The sequence below is a fragment of the Ciconia boyciana genome, chromosome 10, assembly GCF_034638445.1.
Source record: "Ciconia boyciana chromosome 10, ASM3463844v1, whole genome shotgun sequence".
Classification (NCBI taxonomy): Eukaryota; Metazoa; Chordata; class Aves; order Ciconiiformes; family Ciconiidae; genus Ciconia; species Ciconia boyciana.
In genome coordinates, this window is record NC_132943.1 from 39,790,686 (window position 1) to 39,817,153 (window position 26,468).

Here is a 26,468-nt window from a genome sequence, read left to right on the forward strand (position 1 = left end):
ACAACGAACGCTACGATATGGCACACACCAGTGATGCTCACGGTGAGCTCCCCTTGCTTCAGCGACCTCCAGCCCTGCCATCTCTTCTTCTAATTTATTAGATAACTCCAGGTCAAAGCTGGCTGCCTTGGGCGCTGAGCTGTGGTCACCGAGCTGAACCCTACGGCAATAGGAAACTCCGGGAGGGACGAGGCCAGAGGGAGGCAAAGATGGTTTGGGCACAATATTGTCTCTGTCCAAAACCCGTGAGCTGGACAATGGACAACAGGGGAGCAAAACAGACAAGCTAAAAAACCGGGAGGGACCCACCAAAAAAGTTCTGAATTTGCAAAAGCTTTTAACAGCAACAGAGAGTAAATAATAAAAAACTGAAAACTATTTCACAGTGAAGAAAATGAAGAAGCTGTACATGGTGAATTATTCCATTTACAGCTTTCTTTTTAAAAGTCACACTAATTAATGACTTCAGCTAATCTCATTCTTATTCACAAGACAGCCTGTATTTATTTTGCAAAGAAAACGTTTAACTGGAATAGCCTATTGAGGTCTTCCTAACTCATCTTCAGCAGTTGTCTTGGGAAACAGCACTGTAGTCATATTTAATACATGCACTGTGTACAGCAACTTTAATGAAAAGGGGAATAAAATTATACAATTATTGCATTAATTATACATCATACATTTTTGTTCAGTAGCCCTTAGTGCTTTTCAGAATAGGTGGGTCACCTGGAGAAAGCTTTGCGGTGTGGTTTTTCTCATTAACATTGTGAAGGGGATACCTTGGACGCTGCAAGCAGCAGCTGGTAAGAATGAAACCCAATGTTTACTTGAAAATAAACCGAATGCAGTAGGTGAGGTGGGGTACAGGGGTCACGCAGGCAGCTGCAGAGTAGTCTTCCCAGAAATCCCTTTAGTCTGCGTGGGTCAGCATCTTGGAAAAGACTCCGAAACCCAAACCCACCCCAGCCCCTCACCTTGGGATGCTCGAGGCACACCTGGAATTGCTGCTTTTTTTACAGCGGTTTAAGTTGAACTGACATGCTGCTGCTGTGATTTCCCTCTCCCCTTCATCCTCACCCACTCTCATCCGATCATAGGGTCTGGCCCAGGAGCTCCCCTGCACCAGCAAATGGGAAGCACCACGTTTTGGTGGCCCCATTCACCAAGGAGCAACCTGTGCGTCTGAGATAACCCCACCCCACAGGAAAATGTTTTCTTCCCCGTCACTGCAGGTCAGGGAGCGACAAATCCCAAACTACAGAAACTGTGAGCTGACATGGGGTCTGAAAGCACAGAGGTGCAGCCACCATGGCAAATGTGGTGTCAGGAGTAGCATGGTCCCCGCTGCTCCTGGTCCCCAAGCCTAGTGGCTGGCCAGGCCACCCACCACTGGGCTGCCCTTGGCAAAATCACCAAATGAGCTGGTCTGAACAAAAAAAAACAAACCCCTTTTTGAGAAAAGAGCAGAGGAATGGTGGCTGGTATTGCCCTGGGAAGGTCCAACCACAAGCACCACAAGACGACGGCGGAGGTGGCACTGGATGCTGCATGGGATGGGATGCTAACAAAGACACAGGGAACCCTGCGAAACAGGATTAAGCTGGGGGGTGGCAGCTGCTGGGGTCTGTTCATATGTGTTGGCTTATAATGTCTTGGTGCCTCACTTGCACACGTGTGAAATGGGGCACGAATCGTTTCTGGCTGTCCACCAGCACGGAGCAGCGGCGATCTCGTTCAGGCCACAGATGACAAATGACACTCGATTGCATCCCGTCACTTCTTATATATCACAACTTCATTGCTAGCTGTCGCACTACAGAGCTGCTCCTGGGCTCCTCCTCTGCGTTACGGGGAGGAAAATGGATATTTCAAGCTTTTGATCCCATTTACTAGTGACTTTTGTATTTGTGGGGGGTAAATACACCAAGGCTTAAGCAAATAATGAAAAAATAATAATTACCTAATGAATTCTCTGACTGATTTGATAAATGCTCTCCAAACAGAGAGGGAAATGGAATCATAAATAATGTACTCCTCCACTGATGAAAACAGTTTTGAATAAACTCACACGCGTCTGGCAGTGTTTGCCGAGATGGCTCCAGTACCTCCACAGGTACTGTGCCTGCCAGGAGCCACTAACATGAGTTTTGGTGTGCTGTTACTACATCTGATGCAATGCCTGGTGTTTTAGGAGCAAGGTGGAGGGTGTGTAAAGGACCTGAGGCAAAGGGATCTCCTGGTCCGAAGAGGTGAAACAGTTGCACCTTATATCCATTGACCTCCATGGGTACAGCATGCATATGTTAAATTGCACCAAGTTTGCGTTTACAGAAGGGCAGAGAAAGATTTCAAGTGGTTTTGCCTTTTCTAAAACCTGAAGTCACATCCGATTTAAGCTCAAACGCACCAGAGAGCTGCTGCGCCCAGGCACAAGCTGGCACACCTGCACAGCACTGCGAACGCTCCTCTTACCCTAACAGGTCTCCCCGACACCCAAAGCCTTCTCGAGGCTCTGCAGCAGAGCCATCCTCCTCTCCTTGGCACACACCTGAGGCAGCCGAGCTCGCAGGAAAGGCTTCAGCCAAACTTTGCGTTTGTTTCTTGCTGCCCTCCCTGTCTGCAAAGCTCACCTCCGGGAAGCACACATTCAGCTTTCACATCGTACTTATGTGAGGTGCATATAGAGCAGGCTGGGAAAAGTGTCAGCAAATAAATTATTCATCATATTATTGAGCGGGTTTAGCTTGGATGATCAATATGAAGAAACCCCCAAATGCTCTGAAATGCTTAACAAGGCAAAATCCTTGGATCCACCAGATCAGTACGCCAGTCTTTGCAAGGACTGGATTCTTCTCTGGCATTTGGGGGATTTCAGATTGGAAATAAATGATGAGCTCTTCCACCTCCCATGCTTTCTGCCACCTTTCCTGCGTGGGCGACTTAACAGTGTCAGTTCAGCCTCGCAAGGGCCAGACGCACCGCATGCCTTTCTGCCCGCAGGCTCATCTAGCAAAGCAACACCTCTCTGCTGCACTTTGCAGCTCCCAGCTCTTTCTCAGCTCTCCGAGAGAAACCATAAAACCTTCTGGAAGCAAAACCAAAATATTGCATTTCCCAGGTTTTCTGAAGAAGGATTCTCCATGCATATAGACATATATGTATGTATGTATGTAAAAAAAACCCTAACATTGCTGACTTCTTTTGCACAACTCCCCAGAGCTTTGCCATGCTGGTTGGCTGTGGGAGCCAGAAGAAAAGTATTTTCAAGACTTACCAAAACTACATTTATCTTGTTGCTGCTTTACATGCCCAAAACAGTTTTCACAGATGACACTTGATGGAAAATGCTTTAATGGACTATAAATTCTGCCATCTCTTCTATGCCTACTCCAGGCTCCAGTTAAATATGGCAAAGAAGAACTATTTGTACATAAATAAATTATCCTTCTATGGATAAAACTAGTCAATGTGGGAGATCAGATCCAGTTCAATTAGTGCCTCCATGACAGTAATGAGAAAAATACTCTACCGTGACCTATTGTAAATCTAAGAGAAAAGGCTCCAGCAGGAACTTAACAATTCCTGGGTAATTGTACATAATTAAACAATGTAACAGCACCATTCACAATAATTTCAATGAAATTCAATGATACACACACATTTACTAATTTTATTGCAACATCTGTGATCTTCGTTTTGTTTCATTTATTATATTTCTTGTGGAGGCAAGAGCTCTTTTCAGTACAACAAAAACTGACCTGCATTTTTATGAATAACTTGTTTCCATCAAAGTTTAACGCAGCAAAGAGAAGGCAGATTCGATAAAATGCCATGGGAAAAAAAAAAATCTATCCTTATTAGGTTAGAGAAAGTTTTCAAAGAATAAACTTATCAGCACAGGGGAAAAATAGATCAATTTTTGGTTGACCAAAGTAAATTGAATATTAATCTTGAATGTGGCAAATAGCTCTGGCTGGGAAGGGGAAAGAAAAACACACTTGAAAAATCAAGGTGCTCATTGCTTTGTAGTTTACCAAAATGTATTATTTAAAACAAATTAAGAACTTCGAGCAAAACATTTTCAATTGTCACAAAGCAACATTTTCCAGTATTTTTGTTTTGATGAGAAGAAAAAAAAAAACAAATGACTTCTCTAATTCTTTCCCAGTTCAGTTAGCAAGCTGAAGTGTCAAAGATGTGCACGGCTCTGGCTTCCACAGAAGTTTGCTTCCCTTGCTCACAAATCCTCCTTTCCCACCCCCCTCACCCAGGTGAATGCTGTCACTATTAGGTCTCTCATTTATAAAACACCATCCATCACCTTTTTTTCCTTATTGCAAAAGCTTTATCAACTACAGCAGGACAAATACTGATGAAACATCCTTTCAATGCCACCAAAAGAGCACCCGCACCCCAGGCTCCACTCCAGCTTAACAAGATTAAATCACATCACAGAGATGCCATGAAGCCATGAGCAGAGGTGCTCATGCTCATCTCTCCAGCATATTTTTTCCCAAAGGTGCTGGGCTGGGTATGGCCTCGGTTTGGCCTCAGTGATGACTTTCGGCTAACAGCCCTGTCAGGGGACAGTCCCCCAAGGCTCTGGCATGTGCATAAAGAGCTCAGTTTTAAAGCTAGAAGAGAATAATTCATTTGACTTTTACCAGGGGAATAGGATTCCCCTGTTCACTATAATACCTGGTTGCTGTATAGTGTATACATTTCAGCCTGCATCAGTGGTCCTCAGAGGTTCTAAAGAAAAGCAGCCGCTGGCTTCAATTTGCTGTTGCTCCAGTGGATAAGTTTTAGAGGTCTCCTGAGAAAGACTTAAAAAAAAAAAAAAAAAAAAGGTGGAAACTCCTGAATGAAAACAAGAAGAATTAAATGAGGAAACTTAGAGGCAAGGATAATTATGCGCCTTCTTATATTTCTAGGATGAAAATCTCTGCCAGGCACCCAGAAGAGAAAGAGCAGAGGTCTTAACGTAAGATGAAACAATCGTGTGCTAAAGGTGAATAGGTGGCTTGGGTGAGAGCCAGAACAAGATGGGGAGACCTGGATTTCTGCCTCTAAAAAGGCTTTTATCCAGACCCCAATCACAGGCAGGAACAAAGCTGCCTGTTACACACATTCAGATATCAGGTTTGCTGGGATCCCTGGCAGAAAAGTTTCTGCTCAGCCATCATCGCATGCAAACCACGGAGCGATCCAGTAAATGTTCTTTGGCAGAGAGCAAAGGGGTTTCACACTGACAGCCCCAATATAAGGGAATGTGGTCTTGTCCCCCCTTGTATTTAGGGAAACAACACCTATGTCCTACCTGTCCTACTGTTCCTCCTACCAGCCTTGTTCCACAGCTTGCCCAGTTTATTGCCTCTCTTTGAAGAAGGCAGACCTCTGGGGAAGTGTATCAAGAGCAAATCGCAATCAGTCTTCATAAAAAATAACAATAATAAAGCAAAAAAGCAAGACTGCCCACAACAGCTGACAGCTTCTCCTCCAACGGTTACCTCTATCAGCTGCACCATGCAGATCTTCCGCTCTCTCTCCTTATCTTGTGAAGCAAGCCAGAAAAATGAGGAGACGTCAAAGAGAAGGAAAAAGAAACTGAAGCTCGGAAATAATAGGCAATGAATCTGAAATTTGAAGAACAGCCCTTTTTTTTTTTTTTTTTTTGTGGTAGTATTGTTCCAAGCAGCGTGGGCTTGTAAAAGTCTAATCACTTCCCATCCAGCTCATCAATCACAGGAGGGAACCGGCCCCTCACACAACAGAACGAGCCTCAAATTGGCTCCCACCAATAATAAAAGGTAGTGGAGAAGGACAATCCCTTCAGAGGATTGTTTAATAAATCTTGTCTAGACAGGGAACACAAGAGAAATGGAAAAGATTTCTTGGAAGACCGTGGCCATTCAGTCCCGTCTCGCGTACATTATTGATACGCGCTTGCTGCAACTGGTACTTTAATGTGAATTTTCATATTTTGATTCTTGTTATTCAGCATCATCCAAAATTAAACATTAAACTTTAAATATTTAAAAACACGAGAAGGTAGTAATTGAAGCTGATGGAAATTGCACGCTGGCACTATTCCTGCTGCGTGTGCTTGCCTGGCTGCAAAAATGCAGAGAGACACTGTTGCTACTCCTCTATTTTCAGCAGTTGCTGACATTTTACTGTAATTTATTCTCATTTTCTCCTCTTCTTCTTAAAAATAACTACACTGCTATTCTAGTAATAAACCGACAGCTCTCACGTCCGAAAGACCTTTCAGCAGAGGACTGTTTCTGCCAGCAAAGGGTGTGCAAGCTCAGCGCACACGGACGGCCTACGGAGCGTATACCGTATAAAACCCAACCGGCTGCTCACCACATTACACTCAGCGCTGCATTACCCTTTGGTTTCTTAGCCATAAGTTTTTCTTTCGGTAGCCTGTCCTTTCCAATGCAGGGGCCCAACTGTCAGCTACCAGCAAAAAACCCGTTCCAGCCTGTATTTGGTGTATTTTTTTATGGCTTCCTCCTCCACTTTTATCTGTCAGAAGCGCTGAAGACTCCCACAAGCCGTAAAGTGTTTCTGACATTCATGGCTTTTAGATCCCGGGTTTCAAAGAACCGCTGAAGGTTATGTTGATTAGGCCCAAAGACGTATTTCTAGAAAGCTGTAGCTTAAATAAAAAAGGTGTTCCGCTGTCACAGTGATCAGCCAAAACTGTTACTGAACCAGAGCATATGGGAGCCGAAAGCCATCAGAGAAACGTGTGATGTTCCAGGCTGCTAAGATTTGCTCTCTCCAGCAGAGATCAGAGGCAGCGGGAAAGCAGAAGAGGCATTTAGCTCAATTAAAAAATAAACAAATAAAAACAAAGCCTTGTATTGAGCGAGATGATGGCCGATTACCCGCCAGTTAAGCAAGGGCTAAGAAAAATCATTGCCTCTTAAAAGTGCTATCAGACAAGGGCCCTTTTTGTTTTGCCAGAGCCCCAGAGGGGCACCCAGAGATGCCTCTGGAGGATGGAGCTGAAGGCGTTTATTTAAGGAAACAAGGGGAGCCTTTACTGGGAGCTTTCCTGAAACCCAAGAACGAAGCCCTCCTTATTTTGATTCTGAGAAGACCCTGGTAACCAGACACAACAGGATTCATCCTTCTGGCAAATTAACATCCAGTGGACACTGTCTGCAGCAGATCTGATAAATATTTGCATCCGCTATGAATTCAAGGCATAACGCAGCATTAAAATTTCATGGGAGAAAAGAAAAAAATTAAAAATTGCTTAAGGAGCTGTTGGGTTTGGGCTCCTTGCAGTTGCAGGCATAGTTACAGGCAGCAGACATTGTAAAACCGCCAGTTGCTTCACCTAACAAAATTTCAGCCCTTATTAGACATAAAAAGATATGTAATTTCCTTCCAGAGATCTGAGTTAAAACCCAATACTTTAGGTACAGCAGTTCAGCAAGGGCTTTAACGAACAACTAAAACTTTAAAAGGAGCAAAACCAAAAACCAGGACTACGTCTCACAGTCTGAAGGCGCGTTTGGAGAAAGGTGACCTTTTATGGAAGGCGCTGAGGTGCAGAAACACAATCAAAATTATTTCTTTTTAATCTGAAGTCTCGGGGAGTGTGTGAACTCTATTCAAAGTCATTTAAATAAATAGGAATTTTATAACTCCTGGCTGCGGGCTTACTTGGTCCGATGTGTTTGCGCAAGTGTGTGCAGATTACCTTACTGAAATGGTTTCTGTTCAGTGCTGATCTTTTTGCACTCATATCGGCAGGCCAATCGAGCTGAGGACACTAGCCCCAGGACTGATGAGTGCCGTAAGGTCTCTTGGCAACAGCTGCTCCGCACCTCCCAACACGGGGCCATAAACCACCCTGACAACGTTCCCCTCTCCCACCGCTCTGCCTAAGGAGAGACAGAAACCTTCCCAACACAGGTTGCTCCAAACGCCACCTGAAAAATCCTTTTTCAGAAAATAAATATATCCACGGGCACTTTACTCCTCCCTGGTGCACAAAGGCGTGCAGGCATCGGCAATGGATCCACAGGAGGCTCTCTACTGAGCAAATCGGATATCTCGCGCTGCTGTGATGGAAATCTAACAGGAACAAGAAACAGTATCAAAAACATCAAACCAGGTGCAAAACAGTTGGATGAAGGGGGATTTTTCCTGCCTCGAGCCATTTCCTCTCCATCCAGCCCTTGGGGCATGGGTGCCTGTGCTGCAGGACACAGCCTGGCCCCCCCGATGGAAGACAGACCCCACACGCCAGCTCCTGGCGCACCTCCTTGGTCCCAACAGCACCCTTGGCTTTCCTCGCACACTGTTTTCCCAAGCAGCACGTTTCTAACGGAAGCTGGAAAAGGTGACCACAAGCACGCAGAGCCGAGTGCACAAAAAAGCACCTGCTTACACCAGGAACCACACACTTTAAACCTCTACGTACTTAAAACATAATATTGAGGTAAGTGACATAAACCCAGTATTTCCCATCGACACTGAATAAGCATCTCACTCCATCTCAGCAACACCAGAGAACACAACGAGCGTATGGGTTGAATGCTTGAGGAGGAAGAACTGGGGAACTTTCTGGTGATAACTGGCATGCGATACCTGCATCGCTGCAGTCTGTTAGAGGAAAAGCATACTTATTAATTACCTGTTCTATTAAATAAAAACAACACATTTTGGTCAAACACCAGGATTACAAAGCCAAAGCAAAATGGTATTTTAACATTTTACCAAAGTTTGCTTTTTGAATACTTCCAGCCAGCTCTATTTAGCCCTACGCTGCTCAGCTGCACGTCCACCGACACAAGCTGAATCGATCCCAAAGCAGACAACGGCAGGGCTGCTGCGAAAGATGCAAACATATTGATGCTGGTATAGATTTAAATGTGCTGGACCTACTCTGCCCGAGTAAATGCTGGCTTGCCTACTATGAACACCTGTAGCGATGCCATTATTTCATGATTTTGGGACTCTGCCGTTTCATCAGCGTAGTCTAGGCGTGAGCTGGCTGAGCACACGCCAGATTGATTTGCAAGGTGAGGGGTCTTCATTGCAAATGAAGCAAAATTTCTCAATTCCACTGGCCAGTAACAGAGAAATTTTTGATCAAAAAGCCATAACAACGTCAAGAAAAAGATCGCCTGAAAACACTTGCTTCGCAATGACTGGATTTCCTTGCACACAATGCACAATGCTTCCTGACAGGCTCTAACCATATGTATTTAATTTTACATTTGATCAGTTTGAGTGATTTTGGTGTCACCCAACCAGGGACGCTTATAGGCAGTGCGAGAAATAAATGCCCTTTTAACCGCATTTTATTCTTATATATGCATTGTTCTGCTAAAATAATTCATGGTATCCTAATGAAATGAGCACAACTTGCTCCAGGAATGAATGAGTAGTCGCTCCCCAGTGATGGGTATTTATGTGCAGGGACAGAGGGTTTGTAATGGAAGATCTATCGTTAGCGCCTGAACCCATTTTATCTTCATTTCACATGATACCAGTGAACTGAGTGTTGTTTTGGGGGTATAATTGATCTATAGCTGAAACAAATCAGCTCCGTCGCTAAGTGAGGAGATGAAGTAGCGGATAATCTGTAGTTTAAAACCAGCTGTTCTGCTGAGATCAAATGATTACTTTGGCACTGAAATGATTAGCTGACAAGGGAGCGTGTTTCAGCATCCGCCGTCATTACTGGGCACCGCTGCCGCAACCTCCGGCCATGCTGATGCCGGGCACCAGAGCTAATTGACAGCATGGCTGGGATCAGCTCACAGTTTGCTAAATTGATGGACCTCACCTGGCCTCAATTACAAATATCAGCATTCTCAGGAAACAAATAGGCAGAGGAGGCGGGGAAGGAGGATACCGAGCCACCGGTCAGATAACTGCGACGGCAACAAATGCCAGCAAAACATTTTAGGTTTAAGCTGCGCGGCTGTCTCTGCTCTCTACGGTAGTTTTAACACAGCAGAAATATTTGCAAATGTTTTCCTCTTATTTCTCTCTGCTTGCACATCTCTGACAATTATTAAGAACTGAAATTCACTCCGTCCCTTTCTGCAGTGCCCTTCTGTAGGGATTTCTGCAATGGCTGTTTTTAATAGGTTTCCCTATTTTAGGCAAGGTAAGGCAAGGTACCACCTGCTCACAAGATCATCACATGAATGGGACAGAAACATGGGGAGGACACAGGCTTGCAGTTGCCTTTTCTTCTTCCTTCATCAACTTCTGTGCTTTCAACTACAAGAGCCTTTTCCAAATAACCTAAAGATAACTGAGGTGGCACAGCAGATGAAACACAAACAACCAGGCTGCAGAGACTGGCTACCACAGCAGCAGGGATGTTCCGCACTGCACTCGCTGGCTCGGAGAGCGGGAAGGTAACCCATCTGCAGAGTGCACTTCCTTTCTTCTTCCTTTTACCTAAAAATTCACCAGACTCCAAAGACATTAAAAATGGGATTTCAAAAATGACAGCAATCTATAAGACCTATTAGCTCAGGTTTTCCACACCCATAACAAAGCAAGACAGCTCCTTACAACAGATATATTTTCTTCTAGTCGATCACTCAGTGGGTTTGAAAGGAATCCAGTAACGTCTTCTGCTTCCCAAAGAGGTTGTTACTCTACACTTTTGCAGAGACAGCCATTAATTCCCCGATATTCATTATGGATTTCCCTTTCTTAGGCCTTCACTCCGCATCGTACTTTTGAAGGATGAACTGTCATTATTATTCCTGAGGTACGTATTACACAGGGTTGTTGCTTTTGATTTACAGCAGCAATACAACATGTGCCTCACCATCCCTTTCACTCTCCCCTGCCCTTCGGCACTTTCTGGAGGGGAAGCCGATGAGTACAGAGCTGGGGGGTTGTTTTCAGAAGGCCCCTTCCAAATACAAGGCAGGAAGGGTCCTTCTATGTATAAACCAGCAACGTCGGTATGAAAAGGATTTAAAGCAATGATGTTCCATATCTCAAGCTTCCCCATTTGGAGGCAGCAATATACCTGCAGGTAGCTGTGTGTGTGGGCGGGTTTGTTCCGCGGGTTGTCCCCTGCAGCAAGACGCAGATACTTCCACCATCACCGTGATTATCCAGAATTACAAAACAATTTATAATGTTTTACAGCTTCTTTGCTGGCACTTTATGATCTGAATCAATCCCAAAACATCAGAAATCAGAACGAGTGGTGACATCAGGCCCTGGCCACCATTCAAGCTCTTGGACCACCTGGCTACGTGCCTTCCATCCTAATTCAAACTGAACGGCATTTACTTTGAGGGTCTCGTCTCCATCTTGGGCTCATCATGGTTGTTTTCTTAAAGCATGCGCATAAACTCTCTCACAAAAAGTATTTTTGGTATAACCTCTCTCCAGTGAGCAACATTAAGCTATCACTATTATTTTTCCTGCACAAAACAGTGCAGGTTTGTCAAAATCAGCATGATCTTTCTACTTTGCCTTTTGACATTTTCAAGTTTATTATGTTCAGACAGTACCTCAAAGCACTTCATTCTTCCTCTCTGGTAGGACTAATGACCACCAAAGGGGGAAAAGAAACACTACGCACTATTCAATACAGCATACAGACGCTATTACCCTTCTACTTAACTTCAAACACGAGTACTAGAAGTCGACGAGACCAGTTGTGCTTAACCACCTGCAGAAGTACTGCCTTGAACTAGGTCCTGACCACTTTAACCAAAACCTCCCGATTCCACCTTTCCGTGATGACGTTTGACACTGGGGAGATCTCACCTGAGAAGTCAGTGGTACTTGAGAAGTCAGTACCTGAGAAGTCAGTGGGTACTTTCATACCCCATAGGGTTCAGCACTCAGAGCCAGCTTGCACTGTACAGCAACACACACTGCACGCAGTTAACAGAGATATCCCTGCTGGCTGCTTGTCAGGTTGGGCAAACCCATCCTCAATCCCAGAAAGACAGACTCCCTATCGCCCCCCTGGCCAGCTCCAGCCCCCCTGGCTAGCTCCAGCCTCCCTGGCTCCTCAGGCCAGCCCCACACAACGGAGCAGCTTTCGCTAGGACGCATCCCTGTGAACACTCCCTCGACATGCTATTTTTGAGGCGGATGCTCTGGAAGGCCAACTCTTCCCTCCACCCCAGCCTTCCGGGGCACCTACGCAGGATGCCTGCGCGACACATGTCGGGCTGTAATTAGATGGCCCAGTGCTAGTACCAGGTTTGGGGTGGGAGTGTTGCCGTTGCTGAATGCTGCAATCTGCACAACTGTGCTGACATTTCTGAGTTATAAAAGCCCTCCGGGTAGGCATCTACAGACGAAACCTTTAAAATTGATCCGGTTTAGCACAAAAACTGTTGGCTAAGCCTTCATCCGTCCCTCTGCTCCTCCACCCCTTGACACAGCTTACAGCAAAAGACTTTGCTTTCCCTTTTATATGGCTTTTACCAGCAATTCACGCTCATTGATCCAGGACTCTGAGTCAGTGTATTACAATGCAAGATTATTCAGCTCTCTGACAGTCGGTTTGTTTAATTTCATTTTATTCCATAGTAAAATGGGATTGGAGGGAGGGAGGGAGGGCTAGAGGAAAAATTGGCAACATATTGCCGAAATGCTCAGGAAAACAGAAAATTGTCACTCAAAGGGAAGTATAAAATACTTCCACTTGGCATAGGCTGCTATACCACAATTACATATGTATCTATATGCCTATTATACCTCATCTGTGCCTCCTGACTTCAATCTCTGTTCCATGCAAAGATTTAAGAGGGCAGGTGGGCAAAGAGGAGAATAAGCAAGCCTTAACAGCACCTGAGCAAAGCTTGTCAGTGAACAGTGTGAAATGGTGGAGTTTATGCCATCTCCTAACTAGGGCTAAGACTGGGCTTGAAAACTCATTACACTCACCATTTACACCAAATAACCCTTCTTTCTAGGGTTGGAAGAAAACTACTCATTTGCTTTATAACCTAATAAATCAATTTATAATTTAAAAGCATTTGCAACAGGGGTTGGTTTTTTTTCTGTTGGTTAGTTTAACGCTACTCCATTGTTTGCTTTAGTCCAGTTTCAATTAGGCCAGCATTTCCAATTGCATTCGTAGGGGAGAGGTTTACATTTACAAGAGTAAGATCATTAACAGCATACGGCGGTTGAAAGGGAGGGCATAATTGGTTTCACTCACCTAGAGGGAAGATCAGCTTCTAAGAGAAACAACATCTAATTAAGAAGGTTTGCACTGTTTTATTTTTAATAATGTCCTCCCCTCCACTACCAGCGTTTTTATAGTACCCATCACAGCAGCTTCTGGGTTCTGGCTTAGCCACACGTATTTTGCAGACACACAGGAGCTGACAGCGTCAGACCCCTTCATGGGCAGACAGAAGGAAGAGTCTGATGAGATGCTAAACAACAGAAAAATAAATAAATTTATAGTCTGTATTTAATAATAATAAAAATATAACAAGCCTAGACAGAGCCATGAATCTCAGTAGTTGCTTTTGTTCACATTAAGAATTCTACTCCTGATCTGTATTTTCATCGGTGGCTAAGATTCAGGGTGCCAGGATCAGTTGGAAAGTACAACCAGTTTGTCAGACACGTGGCTGGCCGTGCACAGGCAAAGGCGGGTCATACAGCGGACAAGCGAGGTAAGACTGCTGGCGCAGGAGCTACTCTAGGCTGACACAGGCAGCGTGGGGAAGGAGGTTTACCTGCACCTCAAAGACCCCCAGCAGATATTGCCCAAGGAGTAACATGCTTCCACCAGCACACGTTGATCATGAAGGGAAGGGCTGGGGTCAGCATGTACCCCCAAATACAGTCCCATATAGCAGGCTGTTAGGAAGGGAACAAGATCTGTGTTAGAGAGGAGGAGGAGGAAGGTCTTCCTGGCTATTGCTGATGCTACATGACCAAAGCACAGGAACACATCCATTTTGCAGACCACTCAACAGTTTAAGCAAAGATCTCCCAGACCTGTCTGTGACATTCCTGAGATGATGGTAGACTTTGCCAGCTCCTCCAAACACTTTCCCCTACCATTAATATCCTCCACACGCTACCCAGGCTGAACTGCCGCCAGCTGGCACCCATCCACCAAGTTACTTCTGCCAAACCTGGGAAGTACTCCACCTGGCGCGGTGAACCCTGCATCCAGGGCATATTTTGGTACTGGGGCAATCTTGCACCTCATAATCTCCCAGCAATGGGGCTGGGAAGGAGATAGCAATACCGTTGAATGGCAAACGTCACTTGCGGCCGTGGCTGGCACCCCATCACAAGCAGGAGCACTCCCACACCGTGCCTCCCATGCCCACCTAGGCTTGCAGGCACTCCTGCAGCACCCAAAAGCTGCCAGAGGGGCTCGTGAGGTTCAGCAGGACCAGCAAGAAGGACAGACCCCCGCCCCACATCGTGAGGAGGACTGATGCAGTCCCTGGGCATGGGGGAGCCACCCCACATCACCTCCCCAGCTTTCTGCGCTGCCTAACGAAGGGCAGCTTTGCTGCAACCATGAAAACGGGATAGCAAGCGAAAAGGATATTACTGATCTCAAGCATGTGCACGGGTCTGGGTTACTCTGAATAATTTAAATCAGGCTTCTTTTATCTCTCTCCTGCTCCAGAGTTGCTACTGCTGCCATGCACATGAATCAGACAGGCTTCCTGGGCAGCTGGAGGTGGGGTGCCTCCCATACAATGGGAGCTGAAAGGGAAAGACAATTTAAAGAGACTTCTTAATCATCCTGGACTTCCAATCTTTACCTCTCATCTCCGCGTGTGATACAGCTGAAGAATGCTCCCTCCAACTGAAGGGGACGCAGGCAGAGGCTGCGGGAGAGCCGAGGAAGCTCTTGGCCACTGCAACACAACGAAGGGGGAAATGAAGCCCCAGGTTGGGATCCGTCCCCACATCCTCTCGGAGTCCCAGCGGGAGAGCCTCTCCAAACTCCCCGTATGTGGATGGCCGTGTCAGTGAAGGGCCTGTTGACACCACCTGCTAGTCGCTCCACACAGATGACAGCACATGTTTTATACAGTAAATCAATCACAGGGATGCGGACACAAGGGAATGTAGCCGCTTGTGCCTCCAGCAGCTTTGGCAGCTCTCCCGAGAGCCAGCCCTGGGGCAGACGGGACATCAGGAGCAGCCTGGTAACATCCCCAGCAGGCCCAGGCTCCCCTGGAAAAGGGCATCATCTGCAGCCCTCCTCCATTACAGCCTCCCCCACAAAAGTCTTCCTGGGGGGTCGCACAGCCCCTGGCACACACAGAGGCAAAGGGCAGCTTTACAGTCCATCCCTGCGCCAAAACAGGAGCCTGCATTTCCGCAGCACACAATTCTCCTAAACACAAGTGGTTATTTCCAACTATGTCTTTCATACGAAGCCACCAAAAATAATTGCTAAATTAATGGGGCAATAGCTAATGTACATATATTTGGTTACAGCTTGGCAAACCCAGCTTGAGGATTAATTGTATATTAATTCTATGTTTGTTTTGCAGAAGCTAAAAATTTAATTCAAGCAGAAGAGTATCAGCTTGCAGAGTCTTTAAGTTTCTCTCAGCCGAAAGCAAAGCCCAAACTCCACTGCAGAGCTGATCCAGGCTGCTTGCTGGTGTTGCATTGCTGGTAGGGAAAGGAGGAGAGGGAAAAGAGAGGTTGCGCAAGTGGGTTTTTCAGTTTATTTTAGGGAGAGGAGGTTGGTGTTTTATATGGAAGAGACAGGAGCCTCCTAGCCCAGTTATTCTGCCTGTTGTAATGCCCTGGACAGCTGTAAGAATAAAAGAATAGGGCTGGGAGGAGTATAAAACCCAAGTCAAAAACTGGCTGTGGGGAGCTAGCAAAAGCATTAGCTACTTGGAGATCTGAAGCTCTTGGTTTGTAAACAACGTCAAAAAAAAAAAAAAGGCTGTGTGCAAGAGCCAGGCAGAAATAGCTGCGTGGCAAGCAAGGCCACTAGAGCAGGGCAAGGGAGAGGTGGGGAGAGGGCTCGGGGTCACCCCGCGCTGCTCTGCAGCTCCCCCGAGGTCTGGCGGAAGGGAGCAGCCGCCGCGGCGCAGGGGCCGCACTGCAGGTGCAGGGGGCTGTCAGCTGCCTGGGATTCTTTGCGTTCCCCAGTAGGCAAGTGTGGCCAGGCACAAGGGGGAAATCTTGGCAGAAAGGCAGGAGGGAGGCAGATGGGAGGCTGGCAGTGGCGCAGGCAGGTTTTTGCAGGGAAGGAAGGGGAGGTGTGAGCAGGGTCCCTATGCTGCCGCGTTGCATCTAGCAGAGGAGATGTACCAGCAGCAGCTAGAGGCTTACACCAAAGAGGCCTCAGCAGAGGCGCGAACTGAGCGGTACCATGTCCTGTATCTACCAAAAATGGGTTGAAACCAGACAGGCTGTTGAAAAGGGGGGTTTGAGCATCCGAGAAAGGGAGGCACAGAGGCTGCTAAGGGCAGTCTGTGGAACCACAAGGACATACCTGCATGACAGACGCCTGACTGGGACAGCACAGGAAACCAGACACTGCAGAGACGTGGATGCTCTCCTATCAGCGTATCGCAAAGGGGGAAAACAACCGAAGCACAAAAATAACATAACGCCTCTAAACACGTGTAGGCCAGAAAGCACTGGATGCCTTTTACCTACTAGCTGGGAGGCTCTGGGAGCAGTGGGGTTGGGATGGAGCCGGGTGAGATTATGTTAGGGACTGCAAGGCCTGTGATATTTGTCTTCAACAGGAGGGACCAGGCACCAACCACCCAGGCGCTGTCCCACACATCAAGGGACGAGGGCAACGTGAACACCAATTACTGTCACAGCACCCGGCACTCAGCTACTCACCGCGGCTGCAGCACAGGCTTCTCATTTCACTACCTGCTCCTGAACACAGGACAGGTCTGGAAGACCCCACAAATCCGGGCCATTCCTCACCTTGGCAATCAATACTGCCTGACCATTTTGAGACCAGTTTAAACCGCTGGGATTATTTTAAGCCACCGTTTCTGTAAAAGCAATAGGAAACAGCAGGAGAAGCTGTCCTCCCGGAAAAGAGCTGCATCACACGTGCCTTTTGCAGTTAGCCTCTGCTCCCAACTCCACCCTCTGAGTTTGGGATCTAACTCGCTTTAAACATGGCTCGGGCTCATCCAACACAGTTGGCGGCTGATCACAGCCAGCGTAAAAAATTTTGTCAACACCAGAAGCGTGGCCTGGCATCCCGCTGGCCTCTTGTAACCCACCCAGCACAGCAGTTGCTTTTATTGCCGTGGACACCCTAGCCAGGTTTATACAGCAAGTCAGGGGTGTCCTCTTTCCACCCGGATTTGTGTGGCACACACAGTCCTGCCCCTCATGCCACTGCTGGCACATCATTCGGGTCTTTATGCTTCATTTTCTAATGGGTAAGGTCCTGCGGGGGGGGGGGGCGGGGGGGGCACTTACAAATAAATACCTACACGTATTTGATTTCCAGGTCTGTAATTACCTGAAGACCGTTTTGCCTCTTGGCAGCCAAGGACAACACATGCTGGCGATGCTCTCCTGGTACAACTCACTGCGGCAAAAATGCTATAGGGCAGCTTTGCCCAGCAAACCTCCCTCCCCCCCAAATCCCCATGCTGGTGTAGGGCTGGACTGCAATGCTTTCCAAGCACTTCTGGGGAAAACCCCCCTCCACATAGGCGAAGCCACCCTGTAGCCTCTCTTTCTGGGGACTCCTGACAGGCACTACTCCACATCCCACTCCCTTTCTGCTAAGCTGGGACCTTATTGAAGCCTGTCAGCTAGAAATTAAGGTACCATTTTGCTAGAGAAGAGAATGCAGGGCTGTGCTGTCAGGCCTTCAGGAGCCATACATATCATCACGGTGATCGGCTGAGCAAACTGGACAAGGCAATACTGTACTGTCTCTGCGCTCCCGTTCCTGACACATCTCTTTCAGACTGCAGGCTCTCTCCGTGCCCACGTCTCCGCTGAGCTCTGCTGCTGGAGCTTTCAGAAGGGTCTGTTTAGACCCATTTTACTATAAAAGACCAAAAAGCTTTAAAAAACCCAATAAAATAGATTACTTATTTTTTTAACCAGAAGCAGCTCCAAATGCCTAGGGGCCAGGCAGCATGGTTTGTAACCAACTCTTCCCATGGCTGCTCTGGCAGTCCTTCCCCCTCGGAGGGATCCGTCTGACTCAGACTTCCTCCAAGGCTGTAGAACAACCAGAAGCAAAAATACATAAAGCCCAAACCCCCAAATCCTATCTGCCACAAAGTCTAAATGTGATTGTAAGGAAACTGGTAAGTACGGGCTGGCGCAGGTTTTCACCGAGCATGCAGTTATGTATGCTGACAAAGGGAAGATGGGGCTATACGTCTTTGCAGTAACTGCAGCGGCTGTAAAGCTGCCCACCACGAAACGCCCACCCTGTTAAATAGCAGGCAGATAGCTGCCAACGTAGCCGTGGCTGAGGGTGCTACAGAGGCACTATAGAGGTAAATGAAAAAAGAATTTATAAAGTGGCAGTAGATAATTTTCAAAGGCTGTTGATTGCGGTTAGAAATAAGTTTCATAATCATTTGGTAGAGTTATTGCAGGGAACAGCGCAGAACTTTGGTCATGTCTTCAAAAATAAATAATCTGAATTGGTTAAATAAAATCCAGGCACGAGAAGACAATTTACTGACTGTGAATTGCTAAAAGCCTGGGGATTAGTCAAAGATAACTCTCGTTTACCAAATGTGTTTAACAGAACAAGAGTGCTTGCAGAAAATTGTTTTGTGGTATACTAATTGTGTATTTTATTTCGATAATTGAATGCAGAGATGCTATTAAGAAATAAGAACTGTCCACAATACAAACTGTCAGCTTTGCCAAGTGAAACTAAAATAGGTTCTCGCTTCTGAAACCAAACAGTCGTTTGCAATATGAACCAGTGCATGATCTGAGCTTTTCCTAAGATTTTTTCTGAAATCCAAACCAGGGAAATAAATCTCAGCTCTAGCCTTGACGAGACTCAAGACATGCACCAGCTCAACCAGCTCATCTAGTTTCATGGAGATAGTCCCAGCGCAAAAACCTGACCTGTGCAATTCGTTGAAGGATGCCGGTGTGTTGGGAAGCAGTGGGAGATGGAGCCTGCCTCTTTCCACCGTCACTGCCAACTTGCTGGGTGAGCCTGGACATGTGACAGGGACAAGGGAGCTCTCAGGGCCTGTTTTCCACCCAATTATTTGTCCTGCCCAGTTCAATCATGCTCTTGGAAACAGTAAGTGCCTTGACCTACTGCAGCGCCTACGCCAGTGGAGAGCCTGCCTTGGCCACAACAGGGAGGTGCTACTCCAGCAGCTATGCGCTGCATTAACCTAAGCCTCATCTCATTGCCAAAGGTCGCTGTGGTGGGACTCCAAAGGCTGAATTACCCCAGCATACATTTTCTGTGGGTAAGCTGAGCCTCAGAAGTATAACAAAGAAAACCAGCTATCAGCCCACAGTCAGACACACGTTGTCTTTCCCAGCACTCAGGCTTAGGCACAGTTTTTCCTCCTACCAAGTGCTCCTTTCCTCTGCCAGGACTCCCGTTGCAGCCGTGGTGCGGGGATGCACCAAGCAGCAGGAGCAGAGCTGACGGAGCTGGAGGGTAGCACACGCAGAGCACAACTTGACATTGCAATTGCTTACCCTTGTTTTGGCCACCCACAGGCAAGCAATACCCTGACTATAACACAACCAGAAGCAAAAATAAAATACGTAAAATTAAACCAGCAGAGTTGTAGTCCTGTTCTGCACACATACGAAAATGCTAAGAAAAAAACACTAGTATATGCAATCCCTTCTTACATGACTGAAGCTCCTCATGACCTCAAAGCCATGCACTCGCTTGCAGGCCTGGAAGTTTAAGTGGTTGAGCATTTCGTTCAGGTGATAGGCAGCCCTTTTTAGTCTTAATCAGCAGATATCCAGACAGCTATCTCATAGACATAAAGCAAATCTACTTAGGGAATAAATGTCTAAATAAATATGAGAGATGGGATGCTGATCTTTTAATGTTCCTCTGCAGGGTAAATAAAACTATGGGTTTTTTTCATTTCAATTCATTTATGGTATTAGTTTATTATTGCATGATAAAAAGGCTCAGCATGCCTAGCTCGCTAGGTCTTGCCTCTGTCCTGGACTGAGAGGCTGCCCAGCTAAGCTGAGCACTAACGAGAAGGCAGGCAGGCAGCACACAAAGCCACGGTATTCATCGGCCGGACGTACAGATAACCCAGGGGTATGTCAACTGCCTACCTGAAGTCTGTTTGGTGGAGAAAGAGGGCAATTATTGCAACAGAGACTAAGGAAAATTGGAGCAGGCTGGAGGAGCATAATCTTGCATGACAAGTTCACCATATTTAAGTCTAAGAGAGACAAATAGCCTTTCTTTTAGTTATCTCCCATCTGCCACCTTCATTTGGCCATTAAAACCATTTTTAAAATGATAAAACAAGTAATACTGCCTAACTAATGAATGTCGAATTATCGGCGTAAATATGCCAACATTTATTTATTTATTTGCCTCACCAAGAACATGTTCTCCTCTGTTTGGTTTTCTATTTTAATGACCTCAATTTATCATATTAACTAGACTTCCAGTTTGCTGGCTTTTGTTTCAAGTTCTGCTTTTTGCTGAGACATCTGCGAGAGGGCAATCTCAGGTAAGAGAAGTAATAAAACGAATAAAAAAAGCAATAGTAACTGTCACCAAAAAAGCACAAGTGACCGAACCACCTTCATTACTACACAGGGCGCTTCTTTCTTCCTCTCATTTGCTGATTTTACTGCCTACTTTCCAGCAATATTTTACTCTACTTATGGCAGCTCTCCGCAAGGAACGTTAATTCCTAATTTCCAAATAATTTGCTTTCCCTACCTAGCAGCAGGCAGCATAAGAAGGAAGGAAAGCCAAAGCAGGAGAATCGTCCATGATGAATTTGAGCCATGCACGATGGCCCAGGAGGCATCTGAAACTCCAGCGATGCCCAAATCAGTGCGGGGATCCTGTCCACGCAGGAGGTATCAATTCTGCCGCCTGTCTAACGTGGTGGGAAACGTTAGTCCAGCTGCACCAAGGCTATATATTTCACAGCACAAGCATATGTGTTTTCTCCACCTGTCACAACTGTGAAATGTATAGATGGCATTTACTTCCTAGGCATTCGTCACTCAAATTAACAGGCAACCTGTTAGTCTGAGTGCAATTAGCACCCCAAACTTTACTCCAGACGTATGTGGTAGCTGAATTTTGCCTGCAGATCTTTTAGCAGCCTGGTGTACGCTTTGAGTAAATATAGGCCAATACATAGAACGCAAATCCTGTGAAATCCCCAACAAATTTAACATGAAGCAAAGCTAAACACACTGCTGGAGAATCAGCTTTGCCTTTGTTAGAACCTGTAAAGGAAAGTTCACATTTTTACAAACTGAAATTGAGCACTAGGTTCACCCGAGACCCGGCAAACCCAACGACTGAGTGTAACACAACCTGCTGCGGCTGACTCCTGCCGCCTTCTTCCTGTTGCCGGATTTAAAGCTGCCACTCCCTCTGCGTGCTTTTTATGAAAATGCCAGTTACATACAGACACGCATCTTGAAACATGACATTAGTATTTTGCACAAGCATACGCGAGCGATGTCATACGATATAAGCAGTGTAAACCCTTATCTATGTCATGGCTTGACTTCTTCTATTGGAGAGTTTGACCAGCACAGCCTGCAACCACACTGCCATGGGCTGCCTTTTCTGCCATGGCCCTCATACCTACATACCAGTTTCTTCCATGTTGCAGCCACATCGTCTGCAGCATCCTCAGATGCCCACCTGAGTGCACTGGATCACTCCTTTACTGCGACATTTCTTCAAACACAATTAGTTTTGGAACGCCAAATAATGGCAGGCTTAAATTCTTTTAATTCGGTATTCACCTTTCCTTTCCTTCCTTGTGGTTGCTAGCACGTTAATAGGGAACGCACAAACCACACTGAAATGTTCCTTCGGAAACCCAAAAGCGTCACTCTCAAAATTTGAAGTAAGGAGGGCTGAGGGAGCACACAACCCAGGCTCCACGGTGGCAGGACAGCCTTCACCTATCTCAGACCTCATCTGGATGCTGGAGATTCAATTAGGCTCCTAACTCCAGTCTCGTACACAAAGAGGGTTTTATGTTCATTCAGCAATCACCTTTTTTTTTTTTTCTTTTTTCTTAAACGTTCCACAAACGTTGCCCAGAGTTCCTCCCTTGCTTGGTCTATCAACCAGTCCGTATACAGCATTTTATTAGGATCAGCTTCTCCAAGCCTCCAGTCCTTATCTGCATGATTCTCTGACCTTCCTAAACCTTACCTTACCTGCTCCGTACCTGCTGGCAACACACAGCGATAGAGACCTGCAAGGTGTCACCTTTCTGCGTAGTGACATGGCTTTCTCCCCCGAGCCCTGGATAAACCTAAATGACGCATACTCAGAGCATCTGTCACAGCAATGACATTGCTCTTGTTCTCTGCACATCTGTGACATTTTATTATCCTCTTATATTGCAGTGGAGCTGGTGGGAAAGAGACCTGCCCTTCTCCAGCCTGGCATCCGCGGCTACTTCCCACGAGAAAAGAAGATTCTTACCCGCAGGAAGGAGAGGTCTCGGTTGTGCTCAATGCTGGTGATTTCCAGGTTGCCCATAACTACCTCGCAGTTCTCATAGTACTTGCGCAGGGCCCGATACTGCTGCTCCAGGTCAGAGAGGGAGCTCAGCTTGTTCTCAGTGCCAGCACACACTGCAAGAAACCACAGGACACACAATCAGAATCAGTACAGAAGAGGGGCACAGGAGCAGAGAAAGAAATAAGGCTTGTATACAGGGATACAGGTAATTATAACAAAAAACCTGAATTATTCACAGGATTGGGTCCTGCAAAAAAACCCAGCACAAGTTACTTGAATATCAGCAGCAGAGGTGGAAAGGTACAAATATGGTCCATGACAATCTCAGCAATTTAAATACACCTCATCCAATGGGATGAAGTGCTGGTATTTACTGCCAAATGTGCAGAAATGCAGGAAAATGCAAAATGAGTTGACCCCAGAACCTAAAGGGCCAAACTCAGGTCTCAGCAAAGTCCCTACTAGTTCTGCCAATGACAGAATCGAACAGGGATGCACCAGTCACAGACTAAAGGACATAAGGCTGGAAAGACCTGTACATCCGAGCTGACCTGGGTAATCCAACATTTTCCCTATTCAGCTGATGCTCAGAAGGGTCTGTCGGACAAGCCAAGAGTAACCTGACCAGAAGGCTTATACCCAATGTTCTTTTCCCCATCGCTTTCCTTAAGACCCTAGCTCTTCCCAGTGTTATGCAATTAAATAAGAGAAAAACAATAGCAAAAAACATATCATCTTTCCACAAGTCACCAGACTGTGATCTGAACGTACGATGGAGATGTGTCAGATGAGTTCGGAGTTTGTTTTCAGAAGATGTCCTTTAATGTTATACCACTCTCTTCTAAATTCTGAAGTCCTGTTCAAAGCTACTGAAGAATCACAGCTCTGCTCAGTCTATTACTTTGCCGTGCATCAAGCAATAACAAAAATGAATGCGGAAAAGAAACACAGAAGCACTATTTTACAACAGCAGTTTTTCACGTGACACTCAGCCTACCAGGACAGCAATGCTACTTAAATAGTCAAGTGTGGGGCTGGGCTTTTTTTGTATGCACTTACTTTTCCTGATTACCAACACCTTGTGGGTTGCTCTTATCTGCAAGCAAATTAATCTGAATACATCCAAACTTTTGAAATGGGCATTATATTACGCAAAACATGAGCCAGACCAGAAAAGCATCTCTGGAGCCATTCCCACTCCTGGATTAGATCAATACAAACAAAACTCTCCATGACTGGAGGCATAATCAGTAAAATTGGCTAAAAATGCTCTTTTGAATGATGTGGGTCCTTTTTTTAAATATCAAAAGTAATTAGGTTTTTGAGTACTACTATTATTGACTGCTTACTTACTACATTCCCCCCCACCCCCCCTTTTTTTTAACCGGAATGGGAACAATTCTCATCTCTGTTCTCCGCTGCGCTTTCTCTGCTGCAGAGCAATCTGCTCTTGTGCCAGGGCGATTCGAGCTTCAAGCAGCCTCTTGGCAAAGGGCTTCAGGAGGCAGCCAGAAACCCACAAACTGCTCAAAGTTTTCTCCCAGGGAAACTCCCTCTGCCCTAAAAATGGCAGCAGTAATCTGTTCCTCCTGAACCGTAACTCCCCACTGGGGAAGGATAGCAGGGACTGGTTTCGTGGCGAGTCATTCACAGGATAAAGGTTTTATCAGACAATTTTCGGGTTTTGTGTTTCCAGCAGCTAAAGAGCATAGACCAAAGCTGAACAGGCACTACGGAGGACTGCTTTTCCATACACACATTTGGTCTAAATACCAAAGGAAATATTGTAAGGGATGTAATTTTTTATTTCTTTGTATGACCTGGTAAAACTAAAATTTCAAAAGTCCTTACTAAGTTTACAAACTTGAAATATTTGACATATATTCATTACACTGTGTTACAGAAAAACAAGACTGGTTGGTTTGATCGGGTTTCAAAATAAAAACTACCACCTCATTTCAAGGCTTAATTTAAAGCACAAACATTCACATTTTGAAAGTTTTCTCATAAAGCCTTACCGCTTAGAGTAAAACCTATCTAAACAAGATTTTGTTTATAATATTTTTAATAGCCATTTTGGGGGATTCCCAAGATGGAAAGACATGGTTCCACTGGGACCTGACACAGCTCTGCTGGACTGGGAACACCTGGAAGGATGAACCACTGCTGCTACGGGATGGCACGTCTTTCTTTTTGAAATACAATGCCCTGTCCTAGTTCATATTTACATTTTATTTGGAACAACCTCAAGATCGCTGTACAAGCACCTCCACCCTTCAGGGAGACGCATGCCTGTCCCTGCCAGAAGACTTCAGAAATGTTTACTACTGATCACTAAATCAGTTTGTTTGGTTTTTCCTTAAAAGCAGCAGCATCTATAACAACAAGATTGACTGTGTTTCCAGCCAAATAAGTATTATTCTGTCTTAAGGCTCCCGAGGACTAATAAATAATTTCTGTTCCATTTCACAATTGGTGCTAAGGATCAACATAGCTCAGAAAACAATTCCAGCAGCTCAGCTAATAAAGCTATATACTGCAACACTGCTATTTCTTGTTGCACACCCATTAAACGTTTCACAAAAGCTAATTTAGCCATTTGTTGCTCTAAGGAGGCAGAACACCTGGAGCCTGCTCTTGCAAGAGGATTCAATGGGGGTGAAGCCAGCCCAGATGTAAGCCAGGGCTGCAGGTTTTATTCGAGTAAGATTTATTTTGTACAACCAAACCATCGTGATAACTACTCCCAGCATTTGATATTGCTATGGAAATCAATTCTTTTGGATGAATAAAATCTTAAAAGCAAATTTAGAAGAAATCATGTTAATCCTTTAAATTTATCTCATAGTAATTCCAAGCATTTAATTTCTGTCTTAAAAAAAGAAATCCCCTCTGGTCCTCTGTTACACAAAACATCTCCTTGTTCCAAGCTCACACCTGGGCCTCTGCTGCCTGCCTGGTATGTGGCAAAAGGTACGTGCAACCCAGCTCCTCCCAGCCTGCTCTGCCACAAAATTTGGGAAACCAGGGAAAGTCACTGCCCAGCATCAATCCTCCCAACCATTGCATGCCCTGGCTAGGCTTTTACAGCTCTGTACTGTCCTGACAGGTCACCTCCCCTCAGCAAGAAAAAGAAATTGGTTACAGACTGCCTCAAATCAAGTCAGATACCAAAAGTGAGACTATCCTCCATCAATTGGGGGGTGCAGCAGTACAGATTTTTTTTGCCATCGGTACCCAACCAGCAGCGCAGCCAAGGCAGAAACAGTACTTGGAGCAGGAGAGAGCCCTGACCTGCAGAACAAGTTGAAGTCCCAAAGCGAATGTGAGAATAACCACAGATCATTAATAATCCATTCTTTTAATAAGCCATTACTCTCTCTGTGCCTCGGCTTTACAGCACGGGTTTTGAACGTATACTTTTGATGCACCTAATAATTATGCCAGAATCAAAATACAAAAGAGAAAACAATGGAAGTATTTCAGAAAAGCAGATTAGATCAATCATCACTTGCAGGAGGATAGAGCTGGGACAGTACCTCCGTCCTTCACAGAGAGTCCTTTAAAACAGAGAGATTAGATATGCTGTTGGCGCTTTTTTTTTTTTTTTTTTAAGGCAAAATACAAGCAATAGGGTAAAAAACCATGTCTTGGTTTCAGCTGAGATAGAGTTAATTTTCTTTATAGTGGCTGCTATGGGGCTACGTTTTGGATTTGTGCTGGAAACAGTGTTGATAATACAGAGATGTTTTAGTTGTTGCTGCACTGGTCAAGGACTTTT

At 45.7% G+C, this 26,468-nt stretch overlaps 1 protein-coding gene across 1 annotated transcript in view; it reads right to left on the reverse strand.

Annotated features, from left to right (window-relative positions):
- The window catches only part of ERBB4 (erb-b2 receptor tyrosine kinase 4), a 400,745-nt gene extending 375,768 nt beyond the window's left edge, over positions 1-24,977 (reverse strand). Inside the window, exons 1-3 of the mRNA XM_072874979.1 lie at positions 24,933-24,977; positions 24,110-24,182; positions 22,649-22,800 (exon numbers count right to left, since the gene is read on the reverse strand). Of these exons, the coding sequence (XP_072731080.1) occupies positions 22,649-22,800; positions 24,110-24,182; positions 24,933-24,977 (270 nt within the window). The remainder of the gene's footprint in view (positions 1-22,648; positions 22,801-24,109; positions 24,183-24,932) is intronic.
- Positions 24,978-26,468: the final 1,491 nt, after the last annotated feature.